Source organism: Notamacropus eugenii, chromosome 4 (assembly GCF_028372415.1).
Source record: "Notamacropus eugenii isolate mMacEug1 chromosome 4, mMacEug1.pri_v2, whole genome shotgun sequence".
Taxonomy (NCBI): Eukaryota; Metazoa; Chordata; class Mammalia; order Diprotodontia; family Macropodidae; genus Notamacropus; species Notamacropus eugenii.
The window spans coordinates 21957873-21972845 of record NC_092875.1 but is presented as its reverse complement, the minus strand read 5'-3'; the positions used below and the strand labels follow the sequence as shown (position 1 = coordinate 21972845).

The 14973-nt window shown below is 45.0% G+C and overlaps 1 protein-coding gene across 1 annotated transcript in view; it reads left to right on the top strand.

Annotated features, from left to right (window-relative positions):
• Positions 1 to 11880, top strand: part of ANKRD13A (ankyrin repeat domain 13A) — a 38872-nt gene extending 26992 nt beyond the window's left edge. The window contains exons 12-15 of the mRNA XM_072600138.1: positions 543 to 656; positions 1881 to 2041; positions 8993 to 9060; positions 10169 to 11880. Of these exons, the coding sequence (XP_072456239.1) occupies positions 543 to 656; positions 1881 to 2041; positions 8993 to 9060; positions 10169 to 10364 (539 nt within the window). The 3' untranslated portion in view covers positions 10365 to 11880. The remainder of the gene's footprint in view (positions 1 to 542; positions 657 to 1880; positions 2042 to 8992; positions 9061 to 10168) is intronic.
• The last annotated feature ends 3093 nt before the right edge of the window (positions 11881 to 14973 follow it).

The following is a 14973-nucleotide window of genomic DNA, read 5'->3' as shown; positions in this document are numbered from 1 at the left end:
AGAGAGACTGGTGGGCCGATGGTGGACACCCTCATGCCTGACTGATGAGTATGTGCATAGTTCATCATTTTAAATCCTTTTAGTTTACATCATTCTGGTTCTGGGATTCCATGTAGAATGAGTCTTACATGGCAATGAAGGTCATTTGTTGGGGAACATAACCACTTAATTTTAAGGCCCAAAGATGATTGGTTTGTATATCCATCTGATTTCTTGGTTATATTACTGCAAATCCTGTTAAATTCAATGTTCATGTTAAATTTAACACGTGATGCTCCCTAATGAAAGGGGCCAAGTTCAGAAGTGGAGGTTCTGGTACAGTTCAGAGCTTCTTCTGTTACACCTGGTCTGTCAAGGCCTGGGGCGGGACAGGCTCCGGAGGCATCATTGGTGGGGGTGTGGGGGAGGGTTTGGGGCCTGAGGGATCAGAATTCAGGACATGTCAGTGCATGAAATATTTTTTAAAAAGTGACTAAACCACTGTTGCTTTACAAGGCGAAGAGATACCATGTATTCTAATGAGAACCCTTTTTTTCCCTTAGAAATTCCCCTGTTCCACGTCCTGAATGCTCGGATTACATTTGGAAATGTCAATGGTTGCAGCACAGCTGAAGAGCCTGTTGCCCAAAGCATGGATGGGGGCCACGCTGAGCCAGGTGAGCCGGGCCAGGGCACGGCCTGACTTACGATCCTGCAGCCACTGGGAGTCTGGGGCAGGATCCGAACTCAGATCTTGACTTCCAGTCCGGGCCCTCATTCACCCTGCCATGTGGCCTTGAAAAGTGAAGTTGTGAGACTGGGTGGAGAATTTTTTCTTTTTCATTAATGTGCCATTACTGAAAGGTCTATTTGAAATTAAATGATCAGATTTCATTTCTGCTATTTTCCGAAATGTGAGTGAATTCTTAAGATGCAGGGAAAAGGCATGTGACCTTGAGTCTAAGACTGCAACCTGCTACAACCTCCCTTTCCAGCCATGCGTCCTATTACTCCCCTTCACATATTCTATACCCTGGCTGGATTTTGTCATTTCCTCATCTCCCACCTCTGTGCATTTTTTCAGGACAGCCTTTGTATCTGGAGTGCACTGCCTTCCCATTTTTGCATGTTGAGATCCATTATTCCTTCAAGGGTCAGCCCTAGCACTGTGTCCTCTGTAAAGCCTTTCCCCAAAAGCGTTCTCCTTTCTCAGGTTTTTCTGGCTCAGCCTGGGTCTCTTCTCTGCCCCATCTTGGTATTCTGCTTCTTTGTTGCTGTGTTATAGCCTTGCTTAAGTGGATCTACAGCTCCCTGAGGGCAGGGAGCTACAGTTTCTGCACAGTGCCTAGGCCATCCAGTAAGATGCATGTAGATTCAGAGGAGTTCCCTCAGGAGTTCCTGCCATATTTTCTGAGATGTGGTTTCAGCAACCTTGATCTGTCTCCTTGAAAAAAACAAACAGACAAATCATCAGAGACTCGATTGTTGAATTTGGAGACAGGCTATGGGCCGCTTTGAGCTCCCATGCTCACGGGACTCCAGCTGGGAGAAAGGGCTGTGTGTGTGTGGGGCGTCCGAGCTACCTGACGTCCATCCACGCGGCTCTGCTTGTCGCTGGACTGTTTGTTCAAGGGGCCTCTTGGGGGTCAGGTGTTTTTAAAGGACTCTTTCTCTGTCCCTGCGCGGGTTGTGATGCCCATCCATAGTGATGCGCAGCCAGGACAGGGCTGGGTGTGAGCAGAGAATGACCCAGCCACCTTTTTATCATTCCCCTTTAGGCATCTGTTTCACATAAAACGCCCTCACTCTGTTCCTCCTGAGCTGTTGTTTTCAGTGGAGAGATGTCCGCCCTGGCAGCCTCTGCCCCCGGTTCAGTGGCCTGTATTTGCTTTTGGTTCCAGCTTCCCTGGTCTCTAACTTCGAGGTCGATCAGTCTGTGTTTGAAGTCCCCGAGTCCTACCACGTCCAGGATAACGGCAGAAACGTGCACTTGCAGGACGAAGATTATGAAATCATGCAGTTTGCCATTCAGCAGAGCTTGCTGGAATCCAGCAGGAGTCAGGTGAGTGGACCGGGGCCACGGTTATCGGGGCCACGGTTATCGAGGCCCCAGCCCTGTCTGCCCCTCAGGGGCCGGGGCCTCCATATCCCTGCAGAACGTGGCACAGCCCCTGTACATGTGGCTTTTTTGAGTTGTACTACAGGGATGTGTTCGTGTCTTACCTCCTCTGTGGGCCTTCACCTTATCGTGGGGAGGGAGTAGGCCACACTGCCTTTGTGTCCTTTGCTGCCCTTTTGTCAAGGCTCTAACAACTGACCTTTGGCCACTGCTTTGTCGGTCATCCCATGGGAGCCCAGCTGTTACGTACAGGCGCTAAGCGGTTTGCCTGTGGTCGTGTGGCAAGGAAACATCAGAGATGGGGGATCTCAGTGGGCGTTCCATGGCACCTTGAACTCAGCTTATCTAAAACAGAATGAATTGTCTCCTTCCAACTCTCCCGCTTTCCAGGCTTGTTTATTAATGTCGAAGTCTCCGCCGTTCTCCTGGTCACCAAGCCGACAGTCTCAGAGTCCTCCTGCACCCCTTCATGCCATGCAGCCCGTGGTCTCATTGCTTGTCTCTGTCTTCAGGGCATCTCTCATCCCCCTTTCTTCACCCAGACAGCCACCCCTGTAGTGCAGGCCTTCCTCTGCTCACACCTGGACTGCTCTAGACAGCAGCCACTGGGGGGCCTGCCAGCCTTGACCTTTCCTTCGCTCAGCTGCTTCAGGCTAACCAGTGCTCCCCAGTTCAGGGAGCTCCAGGGGCTCCTTGTTTTCCTCCAGGATCCTGTAGAAAGTGCCTGTGACTGTATGCTGTCCCTCCAGCAGTGTGTCAAAGACAACACTGCCATCTCCCATCTCTCTGCCTTTGCCCAGGCTGTATCCCATCCTCACCAGGTCCTCTTCTTAGAGCGGGAATGCTTGCCTTCTTACCTTCACCTCCTTGCTCCATTCTCACCTTCTTTCTGCAGGAGGTCTTTTCCCCTGCTCTAGGCTAGTAGCACTTCCCCTTCAGGTTACCTTCTATTTAATTTACACTGGATCTTGATCTTGTATATTCCCCATTTATAGGTTGTGTCCCTCTTAGGATACCCATTCTTGGGTAGTGGGCACTGTGCTTTCCTTTTTCTTGGTATCTTCAGCACTTAACAGAGTGCCTGGCATGCACTGAGAGTTTAGTAAGTGTTTGTTGACTGACCAAGCTTAGGTTTCCCTGACTGAGAGTCTGGCACCCTCACTGCTAAGCCCATGGCTGATTCTCCTCCTAAGTTACTCTCTTCTGCTTCTTCATCTGGTAGCTTATAAATGTGTTTTTGCTTAAGAGTGTGCTTGGCAAGGTGTGTGTGTGTGTGTGTGTGTGTGTGTGTGTGTGTGTGTGTGTGTGTGTGTGTGTAAAATACTGTGGCGCTGGTGTAAAAAAAAAGGTAGAAGCTCAATCTTAGAGATAAATCACTTCATTGTGATTGTTCAGTAAGTGGTAAAACTAGTAGGGGGTTTGGTTTTGGTTTAATTCTGGTTCAGATGAAGTGCTTGTTCCATTCGTCACAAATATACCAAATTTTTGTTTTTTTAAATGGGAGTTAGATACTTCATCAGTACTTCATTCAGATCAGGTCATCTCTATCTATAGCAGTCCCCTGATCTATTGACTTAGTAATAACCCTTACATGAAAGGATATAAGGTTAGTTGGGTGTGAAGTTTTCTTTGGGAAGCCATGCTGGCTCTCAGTAACCATTTCTTTCTTTTCTTGATGTACACTAACTCTCTCTTAAAAGACAATTCTGTAATATCCCCAGGAATAAAGTTGGGATCCTTGGCGTACAATGTGCAAACACTATTGTCTTCCCTCAATCTCTCTCAATTTTAGTACCTTCCCATTTAACCTGTATATACCCTGCTCCATACAGCCCTGCTACCTTGTAAGCTAGAAGGTGGGACCATCACCTGCCTCCCTAGCAGCCAGCACAGTGACTGCTACATAGAGGTGTTCAACAAATGTTTGTTGATTGATTTTGTGACTGTTGAGACGTTTTCCCGTCTCTGGCCCCATAGAACCTCTCCTGTTCTCCATGATCTTTCCAATATATGACTGACTCAATGATTCATATCCAGTAGTTCACTTGGTGTCCAAGGATGTAATTCATCTGGGTTAGAAGATCTCAATTCATCAAGTGAAGTTAATAAGCATTTACTGTGCCAACTGTGCCAAGTGCTGGGAACACGAAGTATAATTCCTGCCCCCTAGAGCTCAAAGACTAACATGCAGATATCTTTGTACAAATGAGATATCTACAGGGCAGGTTCTTGACAGTCATAGAGGAGGATTGCCAGGGCCTCTTGCAGAGGGTTGGACTTGAGGGAAGCCAGGGAAGCAGGGAGGTAGAGATGAGAGAGGAGAGCATTCCATGCCTGGGTGATGGATAGTCAGTTGAAAATGCCTGTGGCCAACAGCTGGAGTATCTAGTTTGAGGAACAGTAAAGAGGCCAAAATTGTTGTATGGCAGAGCAAAGTCTAAAGAGGTGGGAAGGGCACAACTTATAAAGAGCTTTGAAAACCAAATGAAGATTTTTATGTTTGTTCTGGAGGTCTTAGGAAGCCATGAACATTTATGGGAAGCTCCATTGTGCAGATGAGTGGAGGGTGGCAAAGTCTTTGGTGTTGAATAGGCTCTTGTTGTGGTGGAGGGCTTGCCCAGATTTGTTATATTCTTCTTAGCAGGAAGAAAATTGTTTAGTAAATCCTGAACTCCAAGGGAGGGTCTTCTTATGATACATTTATGGATTTTCTTTCCCATATGATATAGATCATCTGAGGCATCAAAAGGGATGAGCTCTAATTGAAGGTTTTCCACATCCTTCATCTTCTTAAGGTTTTTCTTCAGGATAGTCCATCACAGTCATTAAGGTCAGAACTGTGAATGAAGTACTTTCCACATTTATCAGACTTGCAAAATACTTTCTTTGGGCAAATTTATTTGCTTCTCCTTGACCTCTGAAGAATTTCTTGGACTGACATACTGATGGCGATGGTGCTAGACATAAGCTTTTTTTTGGGCTGATTCTCACTTGCCTTGCATGTCCTACTCATTGTGACTGAAAAAACATTGCCAGGCACCCCTGTGCTTCCCCTTACTTCTGAGGAGAGATCAGGTCTGGTCTTTGTTTTTATTGGGGATTCACCTTCAACCTCTTTTCAAAAAGATTCAGGGTAACATGTTGTGAAATCATATAGCAAAGTGTGAAACCAGAGTCAAGACTGTGTGAAAGGCCTGGAGGGGAACAGGTGACTGTGATGCCAATGTAGCACCAAATGTAGGGCTGATGTGATATTCACAGCACCTATGATGGCTATGAATGTACCAGCACAGTTCTGAATCATAAAGAATAACAGACTCTCCATATAGAAGGCGGAAGAAAAACATTATTCAGATACCAGAAAGCCAAATCCATCATAGCAACAAAGAAATCCATCATAGTAACCAAGAAGTCTATACACATTATCAGGTCTTCCTACAAACAGGCTTCCATGAGCAAAGTGCCCTTCTCTCACTCAAAGGCAGTTGCCTGTTCTTTCTCTGACCTTCCCAGCTCTGACTAGTCTGGCCAATTTCCTCTCAACTCTGCTCCAGCTTCACTTCTTCATGTTTCAACCATCCTGCTTCACCCATTCAGCAGGCTCTTCCCACCACATGCTCCATATGACTCAGACTTCCACGTGACCCAGGCAGGTCGCATTGGCCTATTAATGAATGGGAAAGATCTTCCCAATTAAATTACCATTACATTTGACCCCAAGATCTTTTATATTCATTACATAGGTTGGTGGGGCAACTAGTATCAACAGACCTCTAATAGGGATAACAGAAAATAAACATATAAAACATTGGGGCTTGAGCACAAGCATTCCATCATTCCTCCCCTCAAAGGAATGGGACTGAAAATCCCTTGAGGTAAGGGGTGAAGGTCTCCTCTTCCATAGCTACTGCTTGCTGAAATTGGACATGGAGCTGTCCTTGCCCCATAGAGCTGTCCCATTTGAGAGGTCAGTTCCTCAGCCGGCATCCGGAGCTTGGTTGACATCAGGTCCAGGGTGACAGCATTGTGGACAGGAGGTGACATCTGGCTTAAGGGATCAGGCATCTACAAGTAGAGGGAATTAAGCCTGCAGAGAACAAATCTGACAAGGTGAACAGACAAAAAGCCAAAAAGAAACAAGGATACAATAACCAGAAGCAGGGTAGATAGGGACAGCCATGCTTCTGGAGTCCATGAGCCCATCATCATAGCCACGTTCCCTGTTGTTTATTGTTTTCTGATTTGCAGTTTTGGGGTCATCATTCTGGCCAAACGTATACTTTCTTTAATTTGAGCTGGGGCTTAGTCTATCTCCCCTTCTCTCTGCAGGTGTGACAAACTTGAATATAATGTTCCAGGGGGATCTGTAGGGGCAGTTCTTACTTCCCTGCTCAGTCTAATATGAAGCCCTGCCCCCCGTGGCCACTAGGTTAGGTCTATACAAAGGTTGCTTGTTATTTTAAAGGAGAGCCCGAACTCTGAGAATTCCCTTGCAGACTACCTAATAACTCTTTTTCTATCTGAATTTTTTCCTTCAGCAGCTCATCTCTGCTTTACACATAAAATGGTAACCTGTTAATAAAATCCAGCCTCCCCTGCCAGTTCTTTTCATGGTTTTATTGGTGTTCCTTGCAAACATCTTTACAAACCTCTAGGTTCTCCCTGCTGTAACCTTGGTTTCCAGTTTTTACAGGGTCTAGTGCTTTTAGCCCATTCCCTTGCTAGGGAGAAATAAGGTAAATATTCCCATCCTGGGATATCAGTTTTTTCCTCTAAAACCTTTCTGCCTCCAAATATAGATTTTATACCCCGCGATCCTGTTCATGACGCCAAATGTATCACCAAAGCAATATTCACAGCACCGACAGCGACTATGAATATGCCAATACAGTTCTGAATCACAAAGTATAACAGACTCTCCATATAGAAGGCGGAAGAAAAACATTTATTCAGACACCAGAAAGCCAAATCCATCATAGCAACAAAGAAATCCATCAGTTACCAAGAAGTCTGTACACATTATTAGGTCTTCCCACAAACAGACTCCCCTAAGCAAAATGCCCTTCTCTCACTCACAGCCAGCTGCCTGCTCTTTCTCTGTCCTTCTCAGCTCTGACTAGTCTGGCCAATTTCCTCACAGCTCTGCTGCAGCTCCACCTCTTCCTGCTCCATCTTTCTTGCTCCATCCCTTTCCATTCCATTCAGCAAGCTCCTCCCACCACAGTCTCCATGTGACTCAGATTTTCATATGACCGAGGCAGAACATATGGGCATATTAATGAATGGGAAAGATCTTCCCATTTAAATTACCATTACAGCCACTTCAGCCAGGCCTAAGCTTGTACTCAGCAGTTTTCTGCTGGTCACGAATAAAGGGATCATCATGCCTTATAAAGTCTTACATTTTTCTGACAAAAACAATAGATAAACTTACTGAGACAAACTTTCTATTGGAAGAAAATTTGAGTAGGACTTTATTTAAAGAGTCCACGTGTGAAGGCTGTTTTGTTACATAGTAGATGGTATTTTCATTGACTTTCACAGAAGACATAAAAATGCTGTTGGAATGAATGTTTCTTGGGTCAGCCTTTCCGGTGAATGGCAGCAAAAGGTGGGGATACTCTAGGTATGGTGCTTTCTGAACATCCATCTGTAACAGACCTAGAGTCCACTGGGTTTGAAAAGATGGGCAGCTCAAAGGTCACAGGCTGCTGGCACTTTGTAATACAACATGCTTCTTTCACAAGATTCTAAATTGCCAGAAGTTCAGGGTGTAGAGGCAAGGGAGACCAAATAGTGTCCCCATGGTGAAAGTGTAAAAGCCTGACACATAAGTGTGAAAGCCTTACACAGGTAAATGACCACCATAGGTGGGGAAGGGGTAGCAGACATACCTAGTTCAGTCTTTTTCTCAAAAAAACAAAAAAACCTTTGTACCCTGAATCTCTGTTTTTGCTTGGGTGTTAATGTTAAGTTTGTAGTAAAAAAAAATTGAAGAAAAAATGCTCTGATTTTTCTCAAGTATTTGCAAAAGAATGTGGTTGAGACTGGCAGGAGTCCTCAGGTGAAGAATACAGAGAAGATACAGAGGGGGTTTGAGGCCAGGTGTGATATACATGTGCTGGAAGGCTCAGGCCTGGGAACCAAGTCATCACCTAAGCTCTTTTTAAAGAACTCCAATGATGAGGAACTCACCCCCACACCTTCCTGTTCTTTTCTCCCTCCCTTTTTCCTTTCTTCCCCTCCCCCATTTTCCTTCCCTTCTTGCCTCCTCTACCTAGTTCATCTATCCCACTGTAGTTCTGACCAGCTTTAATCATTAGCAGGTTTCCTTATTGGGTCACAGCTCCCCCCACCCTTTTTTTGGGCAGTTTCTTTTTCCTAGTTTCCTAGTTCTGGCCCAGGATCAACAAGCCTGCTGTCCCTTACCAATGACAGTCTCACTGGTATTTGAAGATGATGATCGTGTTCTCACACCTCCAGGTCACCACAATTCTCTAATCCATTTTTTAAATAGTTTTTAGTAAAGACTTTTGTTTGAGGTCCTAAAGCACACAGAACATTTGGGGTTAGACCTTCTGATGGCTCAGTGCGAGGGGCCATGATCCCGAATCTCAGCAAAAGCATCTGCCTTGAAGCAGGCCCACAGCATCTGCCTCCCACCAGAGCATCCGCCTACCCCCGGAGCATCAGCAATCACCTTCATGGAACAACAGATTCAGCTCCTTGACCCTGGTGTGCAGAACAAGTCGATAGGTGTCAGCATTGGCAGACACGGCACTGTCCTCAGTAAACGTTGTGGTGATTTCTTTGAGTTCTGCCCAGAGACAGAAGGATTGCCATAACTTCCCTACTCAAGGGATTCTGGCTGATGCCTACCTTTTGTCTTTCCAGGATGGTTTGGGGCTGCCTTCGAATGGGGGAGTCAGCAGCGCACACATCTATGACTCACAGTATGAAAGGTAATGTTTTTGTGCTCCCTCCAAGTAGTGGGACCTAATTTCAGCAGATTTTTAATTAGCCTTTTTTAAAAATAAATTGTGAAATCAGGTCCCCTAGGTTTCAAATCGGTTTTTAAAATCTTATTTTTATTGGTATCTTTTGTTTCCATATCACCTTCACCTCCCCACTTTTACCCAGTGAACCCTCACCCCATAACAAAGGTCAGAAAAGAGAGAGGAGAAAAGCAGTTCAGCCAAAGCACCTGGCACAGCCACTCTGTTTGACAGTGCCTGCAGCATTTCATACCCGTAGACCCCCCACCTGTGCGGAGGAGCTCTTCCCTGGGACTCGCTTCGCTCGTGCTCATGGCACTGCTTTCAGTCTGGGGGATGGTTCTTTCAGATTCAATTGTCACTGTTACGTAATGTTCCGTTGATTCTTTTTTCTGTTCATTCTCCTACGAATCTTTCATAGTCATTTTTCTTATGATGCAATAATGTTCCGTTCGTTGATGGACCACTGTTTGTCTGGTCATTCCCCAGGCAGCACAAATAAGCCTTTTCTTGGGGATGGATTTTTTGGGGTGATTCTCACATCTTTGTCCTTAAGTTTGTAAGGACAGGGAACTTTGCCAGGGAAAACTGCCCGTGCTTGATGCGGCGCATGGGAGGGCTCCACTCTGTGTGAGGTCCTTGCACAGACTCCATTTGGGACCTATTGATGTCTTCACAGCCATGTCCTTCCACGGAGACCGTACCTGGGCTGTCTGCCTCGTCCTTCCTCCCTCCCTCCCTAGCTCCCTCCCTCCCTTGTGGACCGTGCCCTTCCTCCTCACATTGACCTGCCTTGGGACGGTGTGTTCACGATTCTCAGGCTGTTCTTGGCCTGCTCATCCCCTCTCCCCCACCCCCAACCCCAGTGGTTTTTCACTGTGCTTTTGGTCACCTGAAGCTTGGAAGCTTCTGAGATGGTGGCATTCTAGGAATCATAGATATGGGGCATCACAGGAATCTGATCTACCCTGAGATCTAGCCCATTTTCCTGGGCCTACAGCAGGGCCTCATATGTGAAGAAGGGGGAGGCATGGCTTGAGAGGGTGTTGGGCTTACAAGGCCTTTTTTTTTCCAGGGCCATTCAGGAGAGTCTGCTTACTAGTTCCAATGGTCTACGGCCTAGCGCCATGGAGGAGGCCAGGAATTTTGACACTGACTTGCAGCTTGCCATGGAATTATCTGCCAAAGAGCTGGAAGAGCAGGAGTTGCGGCTCCAGGCAGAGGAGGCTGAACTGCAGCAGGTCTTACAGCTGTCTCTCACTGAGAAGTAGACCTCTCCTGCCCCTTCAGCAGCAGTGCCTGCACCTGAACATAGCCCCCCAGGGAAGCCTGCTGCTGCAGCTGCCTTCTTGCTGGTGGGCTCCAAGGGGCAGCGGGCCATTATCCAAGGGGGGTCAGGGTAGGGCAAGTCGTCACATGGTATTTCTGGACTTATACCCTTGGCCCCACAGAGGCCGGTGCTGGCTCACAGGGTCACCTCCACTAAAACTGAACCTAACAAAAACTCTGCCAAGGCCTGTAGGTTCCCGTTTATCAAGGAATGATGGAAAAATATCTGCAGTCAAGGTGCTTTTATATGTGTGTGTGCTTGTGCTTGTACATGTTACACGCACATGCACACACACTACGTCAGTGTGAGAGTAGAATGTGGTTTGTGAGGAGTTGAAAGAAACTTCTCCTGGCTCACCAAAGAAATGGGTCCTTGCAGATCTCCTTGTTTTTAATGGGCATTCCAAACCACCTGCAAGTGGAATTTTTTGGTCTCATGGACACTGCTGTGCCCTTGTTCCTGGCTAATGTTCAAGAGGAGAAATGGGTGGCATCTCTGAAACTGTGATGGACTCTGGCCGTTGGGTTTGGATCCATGTCTGACCATGATGGTGGCCTTCCCCTTTCCATGGTCTGCTACTCTGCTGTGGAGGGCGGGCAGCTGAGCCTGAAAAGGTGATTCCCATCAGAGGGGGATCACCATTCGATCAGCTTGTCCCCTGTTCCTCTGCCCCCAGGGGCACCCCTAGGAATCTTTAGCTTTGGCAGTTCACCTGTTGCATATGGAGGATTAGGGCAGTCTGAAACCAAAATCAGAAAGCTTCCATGGAGCATGCTGTCTCTAGGGAAGGAAACGTACACCAAAGTACATCGAGAAAAGTTCCTGCAGGGCCATGTTCTTGGGGGAAAGGAATGGCACTCCTAACTTGAAGGTCAGCTCGGTGTTGACTAATGGCTCTTGAGCAGCCCAAAGGGAAAATTCTAATTGCTTTTTTACAGTTCAAATCCACATCTTTCTGGATATATATTTTTTTAACAGACTCTTTTTATTACTTTTGAAAAAAAAATCTACTCCCACCAGTAGCAATACAAGTATATATTTTAACCAGGTTTTCTCAGGCCTTTTTTAATACTTTTAGTGATTTAACTATTTTGTCTAACCCTTCTGTAAATACCCTCCTCACCTATAGAGAGCACTGTTGAGCATAAAGGACTACACTCCACACTGCAGGCCATGTATTTGTTACTGTAGAGATTCAGCCTTGAAATAACTTGATGAGCCATCTCAGCCAAGTTGGCCCCTGGGTAGATGCCCCTGGGTAGACTTGGCTGCCATTCTGAGGAGTGGCCTGGGAGATGGAGGAGAGGTGGCTGGATGGGATGATTTCAGGATCATCCCTTTGGAGTTGATGGTAAAATGTTTCCAGTCACATAGGACAATGTTTTTTAATGCCTTATAATCACTTACCTTTTTGTGTAATTGTCCGATTAAAATTTCTTCTATGCACAACAAGGTCAGTAGAGTCTACAATGCATTTATCTCAGACTATGCAGCTCATTAGCATTTTGTAAATCTGATTTTTAACTTTGTTGGGAATTGTTGGTGAGTGGATGAAGGCATCATTTCACTGAAGTGAATCATCGTCAGACTTCCCATGCTCTCTGTAAAGGGAAAGCCTCTTAACTCTCTCCCTATCGGTCAGCCTAGTGCAGAGGAACTGCTCGGCTTATGCCACTGATATATGTGTGCTATTCTCTCAGTATTTCAGTTATACTCTCAACGCTGATTTTTTTTTTTTGGTTCAGAATTGGAGAACAGTCCTCTGTATCCTGTTACGTAGAAGAAATGCAAAGAGGTTTGGGATGGTATAATGTAACTTATTTCAGTCCTTGAAAGTGTTTTGATGCCCTGTGTGGGTAGTTCTCCTTCCTCTCATCTTTCTCTCTTTTTCTTATGTTTTTCCTTCTTTCATCCCTCCCTTCCCTTCCATTCCCTTCTTCCTTTCCTCCCACTGATGCCATGGTCGAAGATCATTAAGAGTTGTGGATAAGGAGTTGTCCACCCTGTGGTGTCCCTATGCCTGTGTTCTAGCCTTTCTCTGGCCCAGTATAGAGTCTACCAGAATTGGCATACTAGTGACAGCCAATCTCAATCACAACAAAGGATTGGAGGAGGACTGCATGGTGCGGTGTTCCAGCCTTGATTAAATTCTCACACAAACCCAAGGTTGCTTCCCAACTCTGACGAAGGTCTCTGGGATAGAATTCGGCGTACTATTCTCTAGAAAGAGAAGCAGCATGCAGAAGTGTGCCAGCTCTACATAAAAGGGGAGTGGAGGGCAGGAACACAGCTAGTTTTACATCTGTCTTCTAAGGTGGGGGTGAATAAAGAACCAGGTTTCAAACATTTCTTTAATGTAATTTAATGTATTGTCTCTTATGCCATACATCAAGGGATCTGTATTCTTTGCATTAATTTTCTGTGTGCCATTACAAAACAGAACCTAGTAACACCCTCATATAGCGCTTGTCCTCATCCAGTCTCTTTGTAGAACAGGGGATCTGTCAACTTATTTTTTAAAAAATATTTTGCTAATTATATTTCAGTATAATTGGTTTACTTTGTAGTCTTCTGTCTTTTATTTTGTGCACTTAAAAGCATGATTCAGAGAAGGGGTCCACAAGTTTCATCAGGCTGCCAGTGGGGTCCATAATACAAAAGTAGGTTAAGAACCTTGCCTTAGAAGAGCTAACCAATGTGGGAGGCCTTCCTCAGGTTCTTTTTCTATTTTATGGACATCCTGTTATGACATTTGATCCATCCATCCCTTGCTTTTTTTTTCTTTATAAATTTTATTTTTTCTTTCATATGAACCTAAGCGTTATCAACCACAAACATTTCAACATACAGAGAACAAAAAGTGGTTGTATGTGAAACTGTAGATGGCTTATGTACAACTCATTTGAAAAACGATATTAAATTGAACACAGTAAGATAAAGTTTGTGTCTCCTTCTGAATTTCTTCTGCTGTGTTTTAAAAATGCTTTATTGATGTCTGTCTTGTATGTGTGTTGGGGGGAGGCATCTTTCTATCACTCCTTCCTTTCTTCACTATACCTTCTCTCCCTCCCAGTCCTTCCTTGTAACAAGTATAGTGAAGGAAAACATCGATATCTTTGCCATATTTAGTGTGTGTGTGTCTCCTCCTGCACCTCTAGTTCATCACCTCTGCCAAGAGGCAGGAGGTGAAGTAAGCATTAGCATCAGTCTTGTTCCTACTTGATCAGAACTCTAGTCTTGCAAAGTCATTCTCATTTACAGTATTTCTAGTGTATGTGTGGATGAATGGATGGAGAATGAGTGAAAAAGCATTTATTCGATGCTACATGCATAGCACATGGCCTTTATGTTCACATGAAATACTGATTGTGCAAAAGTGAAATGTTGATTCCAATTGTAAAGGAAGACAGTCCCTACTCTTAAGGAGCTCCCATTCTTGATAGAGGCAATGTGTCTGGGGCAGTCAGGTGGAGCCATAGTGGATAGAGCTCCAGGCCTGGAGTCAGGAAGATTTATCTTCTTGAGTTCCTATCTGGCCTTAGACACAAGCAGTGTGACCAGTTTGCCTCAGTTCCCTCATCTGTAAAATGAGCTGGAGAAGGAAATGACAAACCACTCTAGGATCTTTGCCAAGAAAGCTCCAAATGGAGTCACCAAGAGTCAGACTCGACTGAAATAGCCCAGTCTTGCCACCATACATAGGAAGTTTCAATTTCTAAGTCAGATGGCAATGCTCACTGTTCCATAGGGTGTAGCAACAAGGCTCCTTGTAGTTGTCAGATTAGGAGTAAAACCATATCTATTTCTGATGTGGTAATAATCAGATTATTTTCTTGATTCAGATAAATTCACTATATCATATCATGCAAATCTCCCCCAGTTTCTTTGAATACTTCACACTCATTTATTATGTTGTAATTCCATTCCATTAGTTACCACAGTTAAAGCCAGTTTTTGTATTATGGGTACTCCTTTTATTTCCAGTTTTTTACTGCAGCAAAAAGTGCTATTCTGAACCTTTTTGCATATGTGGATCTGTTTGCTCTTTAGGAGAATCTCCTTCGTAGTGATATCACTAGGCTAAGGGTTATTCTTTGATCGGTGACAAGACAATTTGCAAGATTGATGACAATTCGTTTTCTAGGAATATATGATCTTGCTTGTATCTTATTCTATTTTTGGAAGGGGAAACAAAAGTTATTACAGTGATATGCAGTATCCTGAATGCTTCAAAGGGCTGTCTGTGCAAGTCTAGTTGACAGTTATGCCTCTTAAAGTTGAACATCTGAGCATTTATTACAGAATGGGCACTCACTTAACAGCATTAAACCTCTGGAAGACTGAAAAATTCATTGCACTAGGAGCAGGGAAAAGAAAGCTTGCTTTGAAAGGGATTTTCCCAGACCTAAGAAAATACTTTGGAATGACTGTTCCTTCTCCGTCTCCTGCATTAGAAAGTGAGCCCCAAGGAGGAAGATGCAGAGTGTGGAAGCCATAGGAGGAGTGGCTGGCATTCCATTGCCTGCAAAGAGCCATTAGAAACCATCTAA